Here is a 19386-nt window from a genome sequence, read left to right on the forward strand (position 1 = left end):
GTGACTCATCCTTTTGATCAGTTTTCATCAAATATTTTTCTGAACAAATCTTACTTTGGAAATGACCACAGTTCTTCGAACGCGGACGTAAAAAATCTGAAAGAAGAAAATACAAATGGGAATATTTAACACCTAAATAATGACTCAATTTGTAAAATATATTTAGTGGATGGCTTCATATTTTATCTTTCTTTTCCTAAATTTAAGCACTTGCGTATGATCTTGTCACAATTGATGTTCTGAAATAACCTGCCAATAAACTTGTGTTTTCTTCATAAAATATCTTTCATCATTTTTTTTCTAGCTAATAAATCTATTTCAATTTTTGTTGATATTAATGAAATTGACTAAAAACGACATTTTAAACTATTTAAAAAAGTAAAAAAAATTTCGTCAGATAACAAAGAAGATTAATTGTAATTTTGAATAGATTTGTTTTAATTTGTATTTACTACTACACTTTTACTGTGGCTGTCTATAATTTTTTCAAGCAAAACTTAACTTTTTTTTTGTAAAAATGGTTTCAGTGTCTCAAACTTGTTATTTTTTTTTAACGCTGCTTCATCGTAATGATTTAAAATATTATTATGTACTTAGACCATCGAAGTATATCGAATCAAAAAGGAAATTAGCAATTCATTTCTCAACTGATAATGTTGAAAATTTAGATCAGAATTTTTACTCAAGAACGTTATCTCAGGCCAACATTGGTTTTTTAATTTTGGAACCGTAATTTTTTCAGTCGTTTAGGCTTAAATTCAATAATTCATAATTTCTAACAATGCAAATGAACACGCTGTTTACATTTTCACCGAAAGAAGTTTTCATCAAAGTGGACAATTTGTACATCATGTTTTTCAAAAAATTTGTACACTTTATCAGCACCAGCACCCTATATATAAAAACGTTCACCGAATGATTTTGAAGATCACTGATCACTAAAGAGCATTGCATTGCACATATTTTTAGCTCTTACTAAGATAGAGTTACACAAGCAATGATGTCATAATAAAGTGTTTTTCTCTAAGCGTTGTCCTGGAAGCGATTACGTCATTAAACTCTATTTTTACCCATTCTGTTTTACATGAAGGTCTTAATCATGGATATATATCCATGGTCTTAATAAAATGAAATCGATATTCTGGTTTCATAGATTCTACTTTTATCCATAAAATTGAAGCCACCTTCACCAAAGTTTGTATCTTCTTCATAAAATTAGTAAAATAGGATAAGTTGCATAGTTCGTTATATTAATATATATCATATTTCAATAAGATTAGATTAAAATCAATTTGTTTTGAAGTTTTGCTTTGATTAATAATAGAAATATTAAAAAACTAGCTCGTACTCTTTGTAACAGTGTAGTATGTAGTATAGTTCAGTTTCAGAAGTTCCAGCCTTCAATTTCAGCTTTCACTCTTCCCTTTGCTTTCACTTTCAATTTTTTTCACGGAAGACTTTCAATTCATTTAATATTAATTAATGTAACTAATTTTTTTATTGGTTTCATTAGATCTTTTATTTTTTTATTTGGAATTAAATGTAAATTTTGTATTATTTATTATTATAATATTATAATTTAAAAATTTACTTGCATGAACAAGAGAAACCTTGTTTAAAAAATGTAAAATGGCTTAAAAATTTATTTGCTTAACTTATAAATAAATAAAAACAATTTTAAATTTACAATTTGTTTTATCTATAAAGAGATTTTTTTGTGCAAATGTTTTTCTTTTTATTTTTAGACTCTATCTATAAGAGATATCCTATAGAAACTATAATAATAATCATAATGTAATCATTTATAATTTATATTATCATTGTATGATAAACTTAACCTTAATGGTTGAGAATTGTGAGAGTTATACAATTTTTTTACATTTGTATTTTTAGGACTGGTTTGACATATGATAAAGTTAACTGTTAATTCTTTGTGAATTATGACTGAAAGGCTGGTTCAATATATTGTGGTGAGATCTGATTTAAGAAACTCATTAAAATGGCCTGTTGGGGCTCTGATAGCTCAAGCATGCCATGCCTCCACATCAGTTATCAAACTGTTTTATGAGGACCTCAACACTAAGAATTATTTATTGGACCTAAACAATATGCACAAAATCGTTCTGGAAGTAATTTGGTTTTTTTTATTTTTAAATAATTTGGTTCATGTTTAATATTATAAAAACAAAAAAAATTTGTTAAAGAAAAATATAGAACTTCTTATTTTTAAATTCATATTTTTATGATTTTGTATTAAGTTAAGGACTGTTCACTTGGATACATCTTGTAATTATTTACTTTTGGACTTGAGTGTTTTTTTATGTTGAATCTTAGTCAAACATGATTTAACTATTTAGCTGGACAAATGTTTTCTGGAACGATTTGTCTACATGGTGTTAGGTACGATCCTTATCCTAACTCTGTAATCTTTCAAGAGTCTGAATTTTGATAGGTGGTTAGAGATTAAAGAATGATTTAGAATTGTTTATAGTGATTAGAACCACCTTTACCCGCAATTAGAACCACTTTAACTGCAAATGGTGACAAACCACTTTAACTGCAAATGGTGACAGAAGAAAGTGACCAAACGATACGAATAGTTTATATTGAATCTTGTAATAATATTTCATTTTAAAACAGTGCTTGATTGTATGAATTATCCATCAATACAGCACCAGACTGGTTGTAGGATTTCAAAAAAAATCCCTTAATTCAAAAAGATTTTCAGCAAAAAATTCTAGCTTATTTTTGACATTATGTAAACTTATAGAATTTCTGATTACTATTAGAATAATAATTTTATCGCTTGAATACATTGCTGTTAAAAGACATCTAACGTTTTTTAAGATTCAGGATCAGAAAACTCTTGAAGATCTGTCGTCTGTGCTGACGCAAAATAATATTGACCACAAATTGTGGGTTGAGCAGCCTGAAAACATTCCCACATGTCTGGCTTTGAAGCCTTATCCGAAGGAAGAAGTTCAAAAACACTTTAAAAAATTAAAACTTTTTCAATAAATTAGTTTTTTTAGCCGTAATTGCCGTTATAACAATAAAAAATGATTGAAAGCTCCTCGTACTAATAATATCTGAATTTTTTTATAATCTGAGTAAGCTTATCTTTAATTCATATCAATACTTTTGGCATTTTCAAAATTAGAATGTTTTGGGAGTATTAGAGATTTTTATGAAAATTTAAACTGAGTTCAAGTCTGATCTAGCAACATTTCATCGATGTCTCGCGGAGTTTGAGCTATGTAGTGTCTATATATTTTTTGTATTGTGAAATTTCTTGCAATTGTCGAACTCAGAAAATTTGTGTCTAATTCGCTTTCAACATTTTAAAATCAACAGCAAATTATTTTACAAAGTTTAAAAAATTATATTATCACAAACACATTCTAACTAGAGGGAATTAGAATTAATTTTATGAAAGAAGGAAGAATGAGAAAGTTTATTACTTAAATTAACTTAAATTATGAAATCTTAAACTATACTTATTTACATGAAATCATAATATTTCTAATGGAATAAAATGAATAAAGGAACAGTTTTCTGAAAATAGTCACAAACAACAATTCAAGTTAGAAAAAACACCTCGTTCTGAACCGATTGAGCAGATAAAATTGACACGTAAATATATTGCGTTACTAATTAATCAAGAGCTCTATAATAAAGATTTTTACTTGTAAGCGATTTAAAAACAGCTGATGAAATGAATTGTCATATTTTTTTACATTTACTCAATAACATTTTTCTAATTTTAAATCGTTAAATAAACTAGATATTTTTACAGTAAAAAAGTTAATCACAGGTGGGACAAACTTGTTTAAAATAATTTTAAATGAAATTGAAGAAAATAAATGAACTATTGGAAAATATGAGAAGATACCGTTGAATTTTTAGATTAAGTTAAACAGTTGTATGATCATGGAAAATTAATAAATTTTAGAAATTGAAAGAATCGACCTAAACATTTAAAGCCTGGCGTTTTGTTAATTGTTGGAGAGCGATGGAGTTGTGTGCGTTCCAACAAGGGATGAATTGCTGAACAATTTGTACCAGCCAATAGCCATGCTCGAAAGATCGAGATCATCTAATTTTATTTGTGCCACTCCCATAAATACTTTCCTTTCAGAACGGCCGTAGTCGCCCCACACAGTGACCTAAAATTATTATGAATGGTTAGTAACTCTTGTGTACTTTTGCAATAAATATTTTGAAACTAGACTGTCAGAACATTTTTCAACGAAAAAATAATGAAAACTACATTTTATAGAATACCATCAACAAACACAATTTACATGCAGATTTCTGTGACGGTGGGGTTCGACGAAGCACAGCTGCTGTTGGTAGAGAGGATCGAGAGTTCGTCTCGCAGTTGACGTTTTCTGCTTTTCAATTCGCGTTTTGCCGTCCATGAGATAAACTTTGATGTAAGGAGCTGCATTTTCATTCAAACATAAGAAATATAACATCAATATAATGCTAACGCGATGGTATTTTTTAATTTGAATAATTGTTATTCACCTGGCAATACTTTAGATCCTATCTTAGCAGTGAGGCCTCTCGCTCTAATTACTTCAACTTCTAAACGACCTTTGGTGTCTGCAATGCTTAACTGAATTTCACCCATGCACGGAGATCCGAGGGCTTGTCTGCCCACCAGTTGAGATGGACCCAAACCCTCTAGAAATCCACCATATTTACCAGAAACTTGTTTTGATGATGTCCCTGTGTTGCTAACTGTGGTCGGAGAAAATCGCCATCTGATTTTGTAGCAACAAATTTTGAGGAATAAAATTAAAAAAATCTATCATGCTGTTTTAATTTAAACAACATTTAAGAAATTACGTAATCAAGTCTAAACCTGCAGATAACATTAGCATACAGCTACCTCTATTCATTATTACTATTATTGTTATTGTTATTATTATTATAAATTTTGAAACTAACGTGTCACTTGATTTTACGTCAAGGGGATTAAAATTTTTGGCTTTTTTCTTTGTATTAGCATCTTAAAAAACCAACATAAAAAATATTTTAATGAATTTTACTGGATGTATCTGTAATTTCATTGTTACTCTGTTTTGCAACAAAGAAAAAACAATTGTGCAGATGTGAAGCTACCAACCTGATACTACATTTTGATTTGATTTGTGAAATTTATGAAATCCAACGAGAGAAGCCATTTTTTCTCCGATGCTTGATCTCCGCTTCTTCCGGCTGTCGAATGTTACCGTCGAATCAGATATGCTACCGTCGTTCGTTGATTTCTTGCCCTTTATTTGGTTTTCTTGTTCATCCTGATTTTGTTGCTTCGAGTTTTGTTTTTGTTGTTTGTCGAGCGAGTATTTGTTGTTTCTAGAAGTCGTCGCATGATTCGTGTTAAAGTTGTCAAAATCACTGTTTTTTGAAAAAAAAATCTTTATTTGCATTGTTATTTTTATTTTCAAACGTCTATAAGCTAAATAACCACAGCTTTCAGATGCATCTCTCATACATCATTAAAAATATAGTTTATTTCCGCAATAATTATATCGGTTTTCTTATTTTATATAAAAATCAGTTTATTTAAATTTTAAAAATATTAACATTTTCTGATGATTTACGCAATTTATTCTATCTGCTCATTAAAAAAATGTTTGTTAATACTGACCAATGTTTTGGGGGTCGGTCAGACCGTGCAGACCTAATACTGTATTTGGAAAGGGAGAAGTCACTTATTTCCGATGTGTCACTCTGCACCGCTTCGTCAGCGTCCATGTTGTATTCGCCTGACATTATTTGAAGTTTTCGTTCGTTTAACATACCAAACGTGAAGAATTTGTTGGGTCAAAATTTAAAAAAAATTGTATAAATGTTTTATCAACATACCTTTAGACGATTTTTTGTATTCCCGAGTGGCCATCGCTTTTTGTTCTGCATTCGAGGGAGTGTTCCGTTGTGGCCAGCATGAAGATTCAATCGGAGACAACATTATGTCATAGTCGTACTTATATTTTCGATCTATTATGAAATTTTTTTATTAGCCCAAATGTAGCAATTTTAATTTAATTTTTGCGTTCTGATCAACAAATGTGCCAACTACATACGGCCAATACAAACAAGTTAATCGAATAAAATTAACCCATAATTTCACTTCCAGCTGATCCTTTTCTTCTTGCGGTTCCATATTCAATGTTCTTTCCAGTAGCAAAATTTTTATCGCCAGAAAACGTTTTGCCTCCATTCATGTGTTTTTTAAGAGTGACGTTTGGTATTTGCGGTTTGTACTGGCCATAATGCCGTAACTTTTTGTCCCAAAATTGAGAGTTGTGCGTAAGTTCAGAATCTGAAAACGGAAGACATAAATCTGGTCTCTTGATGTTCAAGCTGAGTTTCATGCGGTGAGCTCTCTCTTCCAATTCTTCGGTCACTGTAATGTAACGCATGTGCAGTAATTAGTAAGTATGTGCTTCAATTATATTCATGTTTTCATATTAAGTTTACTTTTTTACAGATTTATTTTAATTATTTTTATTTTTTTTAGACCAACCTCGATCAATGCTGGATTGTGAACAATAGATCGGTATTTGAGGTAGTTGTCTCTTTTTGATCAGGTTCAATGAACTGAAAATTTGAGAATAAGTTGAATGATTTATTCAAATAAAGTATAAAATAGAAATGAATATAAATAAATATAAAATTTACACTAAGGAGCGATGATGTAAATTAGAACATGAAATGAATTATAACCAGAAAAAATAACCTTGATGGTGAACACGATTTGGCTCTCGAATTTTTAGCAGAATTTCCGTTTAAAAATAGATTTCCTCTTCGCCGGCGTTCGTCATTATTTTCATCCATTTCTGAAACATCGCTATCACTTAGTCTTAAGTTGACTGTGGTTTGAGGAGATAGATGGTCTTTGTTGTTCATGGTGCCGGTCGTCGATGTTTTCGATCGAGCTTGCTTTAAAAGAAAATTTGTCGTTTCATTAATAAACTGTAGTAATAAAAAAAATCAAAGCAAATAAAATAAATTTTACAGATAAATAGATAAATAGTTTTTTTATAATTTAATTGATACTGGTTAAAAAAAATGTTTGTTGAACACTTTGCAGAGATAAATAAGTGGGTAAATAAAAATGATGAGGAACATCATTTACTGTTATTTTTTATTTTTTCGAGTCCATAGTAATTAAGAAACATCTATAAACTGATCAAATAATAAAACGAAATATTACCTGCCAAAACATGGACTGTATGTTTGTGCTTCCATCATCGTGGCGGTATAATGTGAACCATTGAGCTTCGTCTGACAAATCGCAGGTGTGTAGGTCTACCACGGTCTATTGCAGATAAGATGATTATGATTAACGTCTTAAATTGGTTACATCAAAAAGTTTTTGGACTTTACTCTAAACCTATAATTTCTTTCGAGTCAGCGTTCATGTGGAGGTTTGTTCAAGATTTTTATACAGTTGAAATTAAAAAAGAAAACATTTAAAAATTGCACTAAAACAAGAAAGTTTTACATGAGTGAATGATGTTCCATTAAAAATACCTTGTTACACAATTACATTGAAAATACTTTGTTATACAAACAAAGACCGTCAATTTTTTTAATTTTATATTTTAGAACTATTAAAAGCAAAAATGGAAAAACGTCCATTAATAAAACCCTAAAAAAATGTGAAGCGTTCATACCTCGGCAACATATTCTCCACTGCCTATCCGGTCGTAATCGTACACGACAATTTGAAGCGATTGGTTTTTAAGATCCGCCTTCTTCACGCTGTTGTACAGAAACGATTGATTCCAGAATGGGTCCAGAGTGCCAGCAACGGTTTTTGTTCGTCTCTTGCTCTTCTCACTGTTATTTTAGTGAAAATATCATTTATTTAACCATCATTTAATTCGAAATGCTTTAATAAAGTCAATATAGTTAATTGTCGATTTAGCTTTTCATGTCTACCACTCTAAACAAGTGCTTCAGACGCGCTACGGTATAAATATAAAAATAAATACATTTGTCTACTTGTTGGCTTCTTCTTAACCATCTCAGGTCTGTCTAACATAAATCATTAGTTATTTTAAATGAAATTCTTAAATGAAACAAATTATTTTAAACCTCCTGTCCGGAAGAACATAAAGTTTGCAGTAAGGATTTCTCGGTTGACCATTTTCTCTCGGGAGAAGGGAAACAGCGTTTATTATCGTTATTGTTAGTTGATTCAACGTTGGCACATAGAACATCTTCAACTTATAGAAAGTTAAAGGTCGGTATATTTATGGGTCTCACGATACAAAATATAAGCCAGATGGAGTTCGAAAATGCAATTACAATGAAAAGAGTTTATTTGATTGAATTTTATTAAACCGCATACATTATTTTGTTAAAATGATGAAATAAAGTACTGAACCGAAAATATTTTTAAAGGAAAAAAACCAATTTGCTTATGAAAATAATAATTTGATTAAAAAATGAAAAATCGGTTGAACATACTTGTATCCGGCCGCAATTTTGTGAATGCGTGGCTCCGTAATTCTGTTGTGTGTGTTTGAGGCTTGGTTCAGGTGAGCCTGGCGAGGTAACTGTGACGCTAGGCTGGATGGCAAGAGGGGCAACATATCGGTCTGCATCAAATTATATATACGTACGTGTCTGTGTTTATGTCTCTTCGTGTTTATCATTGATCTAGAACAAGAGGGTATCAGATCCCAAAATTTATTTTCACAACTTTTAATGAACTGGTTAAATATTTCATAAGGACAAATATATAATAAAAAAACAGTTGGATTCATTTTTAGCTACGCAAAATACAATTTATAAAAGAAATTATTAACATTTATGTGTGAATATTTGTTTGAACAGCACTTGTTAAAATATTTGTAAGCAAGAAGAAATATTTCAATCTGTTTGTTCAACACGAACCGACTTCAAGGTCTTCTATATTTTTGGCCTTATTCAGGGACCTTGGTCCAATGAGCCTATGAACGATTAGTTCCACATCTGTATCCATCTTCGATTCAAATATAACATCATACACCTCTTCAAACGTAAGTCCTCGCAAACTTTTCCCGTTCCACATCACAACCTCATCTCCTTAAAGAATTTTTATTTGTTAAATTTGAAAGCTGGTTAGATTCAAAGTAAAATTTATTTAGCAAAATAAAGAGGCGTATGAAAGCGATGGTTTGAAAATAGTTGAAAAGTTTTAAACAATGTTCAATAATTTCATTATTTCGCAATCGTCTACAGAAACGATCAAAATTTGAAACGTGTTGTAAAAAGATTTTTTTTAACTTTCGATCTAACAGATTCATAGTGACTTCAGAATTTCTATTCTATTCGAAAATTAAATTAAAAATTTTACCACAAAATTTTTACTGATATTATATTGTATAAAATTTTTAACTTTAATTTTATTAAAATTTTCAATGTTCTACAAGTTTCATAAAAATAATTAGTCAACATCGATGTTACAATATACAAAACTTTTATCAATTCGGTGTTTTTGTGGGGTAAAGATTTTTATTTGATAGAATCCGTTAATTCATGAAAAAATCCGCTACTCACAATGTTGATTCAAATGTTTTTAACGCAACTTTATAATTATAGAAACTAAACACACCCGCTTTAAGCTTGCCAATGACGTCAGCAATGCTGTCCTTCTTAACTTTTGTGATGAACGCTCCCAAGACGCCTGTTGACGTCTGCTTTCCTCCCGTCACCTTCAAGCCTTCAATCAGGTTTAAGAAGAAATTCTAACTGAACTACTTTGAAAGTTTATTTTATTTTTTAGCTGATTAACGAAAATTGATAATTTACAATGATCGCAATTCCAACCTAACTCCCCATTTTCCTTTCCGTTTGGTTTTTTAAGGACCATGTGACCAATTTTGTACTTCATATCATCCGATAGCGTCCATCTTGTTGGTCTCGACTAACAATTTTTTATTTGTAAGTTTGAGAAAATATCTTCAATGCTAATTACATGAATAATTATAAAAAATTAAATAAAAAATTAAATTCATCTGTATTAATGAAAATACACGAAAGCTTGGAATAGTGAAACGACTTACTGGAGCCAGGTATTTGTTGATTTTATCAACCAGCATTGAATTGCTCCTCCAAGATTCATCTGAAATTGTTGATTATGAATCCATTTTTAAATTAATCTGTTACGTGAATTTCAGTCGTTCATTTATTTAATACCAGTTATAAAATTTTAACAAGAATTTTTAATTTTCTCTTTTAATTCGATGTTTGGCACTTGTTTGAATTTTCTTATATGTTTGGTAAAAACCGTTGATGCATTATTAAAATTTAAAGGCAAATTGGCAGACTGACCATGATGAAAGCCTTGCAATCCTTGTTCGCTGATACTACCGCTCTCAACCTCCTCGCCACTAGTTCCCTCCGGTGTGCTCTGTCCGCCGTCATCTGAACTACTTATCGAGGGCTGTCGTTTGCTCATTTTGTTGACACCTCTGCTCGATCTGCCGCTCATATGAAATTTTTGATTGTCGTTGTAGGTGGCCATGTCGTAGTTCAGATCGTGAAATTTCATATCTTTCCGATGATTTGAAATTATTGGCAGTCTCCTCCCCTTGCCATTACTTGCGTCGAATCTCATCAGCCGATCGGGTCGCTGGCCAAATGTTGGAGATGATGGAGGCATTCGAGAAGGGTAACGTTCGTCTCTCAAGTGTCTTTGCTCCACGTTGAAGTTGTTATCAGCATAATCACGGTTGAATATTGGACCGGTTGGTTGCATTCCTTGCTGTTCATATGGTCCCGACATGTACGTGCTCATTGGCATTGCTGTGTTCCCATCACTTTTCATTCTAAATCAGACAATATATTATAATATATTATTATTTGAAAAACTAAATGATGAGATTAAATATTTTTGTTATATTATTGAAAAAATTTGAATTAGTGATGCATCTAAGTGGGACGCGAAAATGCGGTTTAAAACATAATAAAATCCTTTGAATACAAGAGTTGTCAAAATTTTCGTTAAAAAATACAAAGCCCGCTTGAACGAAAGTCATTAAACTGTTTTTTAGTTTTACCAAAAAAGAAAATAAATGAAATTAAGTCTAAAATATTCGAAATATTTCTCCACCAACTGAATATTTCTGGATCTGCTACTGGTTATGTATAGTTATATTAAAAAATTGTTTGTCTTTGAGCATTTAAAAATATTTTTTATAAAATAATGCTAATTTAAAATAATGGTAACCGACATAACAAAAGTTGCTGAGATAACAGTAATAACCTTTCATCTTTCATGAAAGAAGAGTTTAGAGTTTGCATGTTTGTAGCCATCTGTGAACAAATTAATAAAATTTTGACGAGTGAAGAGGATGATTAATAAATTTATTTAAATAGGTCAAAAATTTGAAGCAAACACTGAATGAACGAATGATACTAATGTCATTTACAAATTGGGCGTTTGCGTTGTCCTGTGCGTTGTTCCCAACCAGGGCCTGCGCGGGACCTTTAAGTAGTTTTTAATAGAATAGATGAAACGCATGTATTAATTTATAACTACTATTGATTAAATACCTAATTATATTATTTTTCTCTATTATATAATTGTTAGCACTTAATTATCAGATTGTCAATGTGATAACACTCAAAAAGTTGCATCGTCTTCAGTTATCACGTGAATGATCAAATCATTATAAGTTTTTGGAAAATTGTAAAAAGCAATGCGGCTGAAAATGTTTTATTGGTGAAAATAATGAAATTGTCACAAGTGGTTTCAACTATGTATTTCAATTTTTTGGTCGCAAAGTTAACTCGCCAGCTGACATAATACTTTAGTTAGTTTGTTTTAACAGATAGTTTTGTGTTTTATATGCCAAAAAACACTGTTAAATAATTCATTAAAAAATGAAAATTGAAGCAATCAATAAATTTTATTAGAGCAATCAACTTCATACCTGTAAACTGGTTTTGATTGAATGAGTTTTGGTTGACCACTGCATTCATGTATGAAGAAGTCATGTGACTTGTTGAACTTGACTGAAAATTAGGAGGTGCATGTGACGTGATTAATGCTGGGTGGTTGCCGCTAACTCCCGTCGTAAAATCAACCTTGTTAGTGATTTGGTTGTGAATTAGCTGGTTAGGAGTTTGGTTTGGTGCATTGCGTTGTGCAAAAGAAGAGCCAAATTGGTTCATGGTTTGGTTGGCGGTTTGGTTTGAAAACGATTGCTGACACACATTCGGCTGAAAATTTTGAGCGGTGTTGGAGAGTGATGCAGGTTGCAGCATGGTTTGTTGTTTGTTATCTAAAAATGGCGGCTGCTGAGAAAAATTTTGAATCACATATGTTTGAAAAGTAGGCGATTTCATTTGTTGTTGCTGTTTAAGCTGAAATTCATATTGCTGACGTTCGTTGAGAGACATTTGATTTTGTTGGTTGGGCGTAAAATGTAATGATCCCATTGTTTTATTCTGTTGAGCATTGGTTGGCAAAGAAAATTGTGATTCACTGCTCTGATCAAAGATGTTTTTGCAGTTCAAACAGCACCATATTATCTGGATGAAAATTTTTTAAAGTTTATCGTCAAAATTTTAATAGTATAGAAAATTTATAAAAATTTCTCATTAAATATTAGATGATGCAAACAATAAGTCATCGCACAGAAACAAAATAATTTTAAAAATTATGGTTTTCAATTTTTAGCCATACAAAAAGAAATTAATAAGAGCTACATCCTATTTATAATTCGAAAATAGCAACGTTTAAATTCGAATACAATTCAGAAATCAAGGAATCGACACAATCATGAAAAATCGGCAAAGTTGGTCAAATATTTTGTCTATTTCATCCATTCAACATTACAGACGTTCCAGAGAGGCCAGCACGAAAGCAAGAGATGCCGTAGAGACAGAGCAGATTTAACGAAGAACATTTTGTAGCATCTTCAATTTGTTGATCATTGGTTGCACGATTAAAAATATTATGCTAATGCTTAATTTCGTGTACAATTTATTTAATATCTTAATGTCTGTGGATATAACAACGAACAATATAAAGACATGTAATAAAATTAAGAATCTCGAATAGACAGAGCTGACGTACAAGTAAACAATGATGTAAAGGATCTGTTAACGTTCATTCATTTATTAATTCGTTCGTTCGTATTTTCAAACGTTCACATGTTTAACCGTTTATTCATTCTTTCGTTCACTCATTTATTCATTCATTCATTCACTTACTCATTCATTCATTCATTCATTCATTCACTCACTCATTCATTCACTCACTCACTCACTCACTCACTCATTCATTCATTCATTCATCGATTCAATTAATTAGTTAATCATTTTTGGATAGCACATGTCTGCGTTGAAAAAATAAAATGTTGCAACGAACAAATAATAAGGCAACAGCCAGATGGGTTGCTTCAACGTGAAATGCTTTGTAGGGTTATCTTACGTAGAATCCTTAAAAATCATGCAAGAACAGCAAGAAAGATTTAAAAAATCATAACATTTATGTGTTTATTATTTATTTACTTTATTTGGCAGTAAGTTCAAACTGAAACCACATTTTGCACAAGATTTGAGACTGCAATAATAACAATGATGACCGGATCCGTCGGCGAACTTGGTTTTGTTGCACAGCCTACAAACATTTGTGTCCGCCATTTCCTGGGATTGAGATAAGAGAGACAAAACTGGGTTTTGTTGGGAACGTTGTTGCTGTTGTAGTGAAATTTGTGGTGGTTGTTGCAATGGAATTTGTGGTTGTTGCAAAGGAATTTGTTGTTGTTGTTGCAATGGGATGTGCTGCTGTGTGGAATGAATTTGTTGTTGATGTTGCTGCTGTAATGGCATTTGTTGTTGTTGCAATGGAATTTGTTGTTGGGTGGAGTGAATTTGTTGTTGAGTGGAGTGAATTTGTTTGGTCGACACTTGGGACGGATCATTATGTTGTAAAGGAAAAAATTGCTGATGATTGATGAGCTGCTGTTGTTGCTGCTGCTGATGTTGTGGTAGCTGTTGAAGAGGTTGTTGTTGCTGTTGAAGAGGTTGTGATTGTTGTTGATATTGTTGTTGTTGTTGTTGTTGTAGGTGTTGAAAGTTTTGACTCGTTTCTTGAAATTCTTGACTTTTTAGAATGGCGTCGTGTCGCTTGGCATCCGACTGCAATGATCTGTTTATTCAATGAAACAAAATAAAATGGTTTTATTCATTAATTCGTATTTCAAAATAATTAAAAAAATATTTATATATTTGTAACGTCGTACAGTTACGTGAGGCTTAGTTAGTTTGATTAGATAGCAACGTTTAATAACCCGTGTTGACTATTAAAAAATAATTGTTAATGATAGGAGGTAGTTCAGAAATATGAAGTATAAAAGAGAGATCCATGGATCTTTGAGGTAGCATAAAAGTATGAGTAGGCAGAGGGAGAAGTAGTATTTTCAAGAACAGAGAAAGAGATCGTAAAGATAAAGAAAATTAAGATATCAAGAACTAGTAAAATTAAAAGAATGATGAAAGAATGATGAAGCAACATTTGCATGCGAAATATTTATTTTTGAAAAATGTTAAGGACTTCACACGCACACAACAAAAATCTCACCTGAGAGCGGCCTGTTCTCTTTCTTCTTCTTCCTTTTGGCGGTTGATGACTGATTCGATGATTAATCTCTCCTCCTGCGTTAGATGCGTCAAATCGGGCATGGAAGGCATGAAGGGTCCTTTGCTGTTGGAAGTGCTCGATGAGGTCAGCATGTCTTTCTAGAACAATTATTCACTGGGACAATTCCGCTTCTTTACAGTATTTCCATCAATTGTTTACCAGATATTTTGAAAATGATAAATCTCCAACCACCACACTTCGTTGTATTTCAGTTATAAAACGTCAAGTCAAATTTCAGTCAAACTTATCTAGGAAAAAAATATTTTATGCATTCATTTTTATACAAATATGAACATAATCAATTTAAAAGCGTACTCACACTATATAATATATATATATATATAATATATAATATATACACACATTTATGTGTGTGTATGTGCGCGTGAACGGTCTTTCAACAATAATAACAAAACCTGTTGTGCTTTCATTACAACAGTTGAACTTTTAACCATTAAATAATTGCATAATTACGAAATACACTTATGATCATTCTAAAACATAAAAATAATTCATTTTCTAAAAATTCGCAAAATATGCTGGTCGTTGTTTGGACGATTTTCAACAATTTTCGCTTACAGAGACATTTTTATATAGTGGAAAACTGCTTGTACACGTTAGCGAGCGTACACGGAACTATCGATAAATGTACAAGCTAGGAGGGATGTTGCTTGAACGACATGTATGTACTGTTATGTACAACAAGCTAACCGATGCCTAATATCTTCTGTCTGTCTTCTCCTCCTCCTCCTCCTCCTCACACAAGCCCGCCTGCCTGTCTGCCTTTCTGCTTCTCGCGCCATATATAAGAAATACAATTTTTTCCTTTCTCTCTCTCTTTATATATATGTATAATATGCAAAATACTTTTTTTTAACTTGATATCAAAAAGGCAATCATATTTTGTATGTATGTATGTGTGTGTGCGTGGGTGAGTGTGTGTGTCAGGTGTATGTTGGGAGTGTTTTTGTTTGTATGTATCATAGTCACCTTTTCTTGAACAGCATTTATTTACATTTAATATTTACTAGAACAAGAATTTCTTATCACAAGTTTATCTTTTTTGGTCATCCTTCAAAATAAATAAATAAAAAATAAATAAATAAAAAAAATAAAAAATAAAAAAAAAATAAAAAAAATAAATAAATATATATATATATATATATATAAAATAAATAAATATATATATATATACATACATATATGGGTGTGTGTGATATTTATATACATCTTAAAAATATGCACTTTGAATATTGCTAAACCTATACTACACAATATGTACGTTAATAAATATATATAAATGTCAATATATGAATATATATAATTAAGGTTGAGCGTCTTTAGATGAAAACAAATCTTAAAATTTTCTTAGATTATATTATTAACTGTTAAATCATGAAAGAAATGGTAACAATCTTTTGCATTATTTCTCTACGTAAACCAAATTAACAAGTTTTGATAAATCTGAAACTTCAGTGACACATTGGTTAAGAAAATTGTTAATTTGAAGATCAAAAAGGCTGTTGAGACATTACCAGATTGTGATTCCAACCATTTTCCGACATTCATATATACTGAATATTTTAAAAACCCAATTTTATCTTCGTTACATTTTTTAAAAATTACGGACAGCATCACACATAAAAATTCTGTCTACGCCATATATATTATCATTATTCAATCAAAAATGTTATTAAGCACTAAAAACAATTTAAGATTTTCAAAATCGCTATCTGTTGTAAAAAATAATTCATGTGAGATACACATGAAACAAGAGTTAAGCAAAACATTGATAATAATAATCATATTTTCAATGTGATTTTTAAATTCATTTATGTGTTTGTCTGTTTGTTCGTGTTTGTGTGTTTGCTTGAGAGTCTGTGGGATGTAGTATTGTATGTGTATGTGCGTGCGGTGTGTGTGTTTGATTGTGTGTGTGTGCGCGCGTTTTTTCTACTCTGACTGCAGAAAAACAAATAAGTTGAAACTTGTGAAAATCTTCCGTCAAATAAAAATTTTCAAAGCTTTCATCTAATTCTAAGCAACCAATCAAAAGTAACAAAGAGTAGAGAAAGGTTTTTTTAAACTGAAATTTACCTACGTCAGTAAATTCAGTGTCCAGATAAAACAGGAAGCTATGATACATTTGATTATGTAAATACATTTAACAACTAATATTCTCACACGTAAATACGTACATTGTACCTCCATGCTGTGTATCTACATTACAATTTATTTTTAATTTAAACCCGGATACAATTTTTCGATCAAATATTCATCTACTCAGCGGTTAGTAATTAGATGTGGTTAGTCAGGTTTACTTTACAAAACTCATCAAAATGGTTGCTAAATTACTAGCAAAAAATGATAAATCTTCCAAAAATCTTGATTAGCACAGCAAGTACTGTCTCATTCATTGCTCATTTAATTTTTTCAATGTAACCATCGGATTCAAATAAATTTATGTGTCATCGTTTAAGAATAAAAAATAATTCAGTATAAAACAAAAGGTATACATGAAACAACATTGTCTGGAGCGATTCCTAAAATAACCATCGCACTGTGAACGTTTACGCAGGATGAGCATTAAAAGGAATTCGTTTGATGTGGGAGTTGCAGGTAGTGTACATGTGCGTACACTACTTCGTGTGCACTCTTTGCAATACAATGTAGATGACAGCCACGCAGCAATTCTCCATCAAATAAAATGTATATGCCCATATTTATACATATACTATATGCATACATGTATGTATATAATATATTAGTAGTGTGTGTGTGTTCTCACACTGTGTGAAACCACTGGATCGATTTTGAATAATAATATAGATATAAAATCCCAATCTTCAAAGTCTGACTTTGAATTCCTGTGTTGTAGGAGCTGTTACAGTTTTTTCGTCCAGCTTATTCCAATGTTCAACAACTCTCGAACTGAAAGATCTTTCTTTTATTGCTCCCACACTTTCTTTGTAAAGCTTGTACTGGTGTTCTCTTGCGTTTCTATTTTTTGAAAATTGGAAGAATAGGAATGAGTCTATCTCATCTTTACCCGTTATGGTTTTGTATGCCTGAATAAGTTCTCCTCTAGCCCTACGTTTGTCCAAAGTTGTCAGTCCACATCTTTTCAATCTTTTCCCATATAAAAATTTTTCACAGTTGTTAATCATCCGGGTTTCCTGTCTTTGAACTTTTTCCAACACTTCTTTGTCTTTTTGCCAGTGAGGACTCCATGCCTGTATGCAATATTCTAATTTAGGTCGCATAAACGTTCTTATTGAAAATTTATTTGATTCTCAGACAAGATTACAAGATTAATATAAAACATGATGCAAAAATTTAAAATTCAGTGTCAACTCAAAAATATACGAAGACAAGTGGAATATTCCGAGAGAAATTTCGCAAGTGCTTTTTGCCAGGAATAAAAACTCATCCCTAGATCCTACCTCTTTATCTAATTATAGACCTGTAACTAATATTACTTTCATCTCTAAAATAATAGAAAAAGTTGTTTTTAATCAACTGTCATCCTATTTAGACTTTAACTCTTTGCTACCTGTATCTCAATCTGGTTTCAGACCTGCTCACAGTACTGAAACTTCTTTACTTAAAATACACAATGATATCCTTCTCTCTAGTGACAATAGTAATCTTACTCTTCTTCTTGCTCTTGACTTTTCCTCAGCTTTTGATACTGTTGACCATACTATTCTCTTGAGACTGCTGCATCTTTCTTTTAATATTACTGATTCTTGTCTATCTTGGTTTTCTTCTTATCTCTGTAATCGTTTTTCTTTTGTTGTTCTCAATAATTCTACTTCAAACTCCTCTACTCTTACTTTCGGGGTACCTCAGGGTTCTATCCTTGGCCCTCTTCTATTTATACTCTATACTTCTGAACTACCTCGTATTATTAATAACTTTTCTTTCTCTAGTCAACTATATGCTGATGATTCTTACATTTATACATCTTTTCCTCCATCTAATCTCCATATTGTTCTTCATAATTTATCTCTATGTCTTTCTTCAATTATCGCTTGGTCTGACTCTATGTGTCTTAAACTTAATCCTTCTAAGTTTGAATTAATTTGTTTTAATAAATCTAAACACTCTATTACTATTCCTCCTATTATCTTACCTGATTCTAAAACTCTTGATGTCTCTCATAAGTTTCGTAGTCTAGGTTTTTTCTTTGATTCTACTATGTCTCCCTCTTCTCAGATTAATAGTGTTGCTAGAAGCTCTTACTTTCATCTACGTAGAATAAAAAAACTTTTGTCTTTCCTTGATGATCCTACTCTTCTCCTTCTTGTTACTTCGTTAGTCTTATCTAGGATTGATCATTGTAACTCGCTCTACTATGGTCTTCCTGACTCTATACTCTATCCTTTAAGTAAAGCTTTTAACTCTGCTGCTCGTCTAGTTGCTCGTGCCCCTTTCTTTTCTCATATATCTCCATATCTTGTTTTCTTGCACTGGCTACCTATAAAATATAGAATAATTTTTAAAATTTGTCTCAATCTAAATTATTTCCTAAGTATTTATCAGATATATTAATTGAACCTAAACGCCCCGGTTTACGATCGTCTTCTTCTTCTCGCTTTTTCTTAACTCGTGTTAAACACTCTTTTGCCAAATCTGCTTTTGCTTTTTCTGGTCCTTTTCTCTGGAACTCCCTACCTACTTCTCTGACTACTTCTCCATCACTTGCGAAGTTCAGAGCAGATCTC

General features: G+C 31.4%; 4 protein-coding genes across 4 annotated transcripts; 1 reads left to right on the forward strand and 3 right to left on the reverse strand.

Annotated features, from left to right (window-relative positions):
- Nucleotides 1-1940: 1940 nt before the first annotated feature.
- On the forward strand, nucleotides 1941-3018 carry HELRODRAFT_73817 (hypothetical protein; the record flags this gene model as incomplete). Its single annotated transcript, XM_009014058.1, has 2 exons — nucleotides 1941-2129; nucleotides 2848-3018. The coding sequence occupies 2 exons, from the start codon at nucleotides 1941-1943 to the stop codon at nucleotides 3016-3018; spliced, it is 360 nt and encodes a 119-aa protein (XP_009012306.1).
- A 977-nt stretch (nucleotides 3019-3995) lies between these two features.
- HELRODRAFT_73787 (hypothetical protein) lies at nucleotides 3996-4714 on the reverse strand (the record flags this gene model as incomplete). Its single annotated transcript, XM_009014059.1, has 3 exons — nucleotides 3996-4166; nucleotides 4305-4444; nucleotides 4531-4714. Coding segments are annotated over 3 exons (495 nt in total), but the record flags the coding sequence as incomplete, so codon positions are not given.
- Nucleotides 4715-6540: 1826 nt separating this feature from the next.
- HELRODRAFT_97443 (hypothetical protein) lies at nucleotides 6541-9081 on the reverse strand (the record flags this gene model as incomplete). The annotated part of the gene is made up of 7 exons (XM_009014060.1): nucleotides 8920-9081; nucleotides 8491-8621; nucleotides 8116-8246; nucleotides 7692-7857; nucleotides 7229-7333; nucleotides 6752-6954; nucleotides 6541-6612 (listed from the first exon to the last, which is right to left on the reverse strand). Coding segments are annotated over exons 1-7 (963 nt in total), but the record flags the coding sequence as incomplete, so codon positions are not given.
- Nucleotides 9082-13515: 4434 nt separating this feature from the next.
- On the reverse strand, nucleotides 13516-13848 carry HELRODRAFT_73883 (hypothetical protein; the record flags this gene model as incomplete). Its single annotated transcript, XM_009014061.1, has 1 exon — nucleotides 13516-13848. One exon carries the CDS (start codon nucleotides 13846-13848, stop codon nucleotides 13516-13518), a length of 333 nt encoding a protein of 110 aa, XP_009012309.1.
- Between the last annotated feature and the right edge of the window lie 5538 nt (nucleotides 13849-19386).

The sequence above is a fragment of the Helobdella robusta genome, assembly GCF_000326865.2.
Source record: "Helobdella robusta unplaced genomic scaffold HELROscaffold_13, whole genome shotgun sequence".
NCBI classification, from domain to species: domain Eukaryota; kingdom Metazoa; phylum Annelida; class Clitellata; order Rhynchobdellida; family Glossiphoniidae; genus Helobdella; species Helobdella robusta.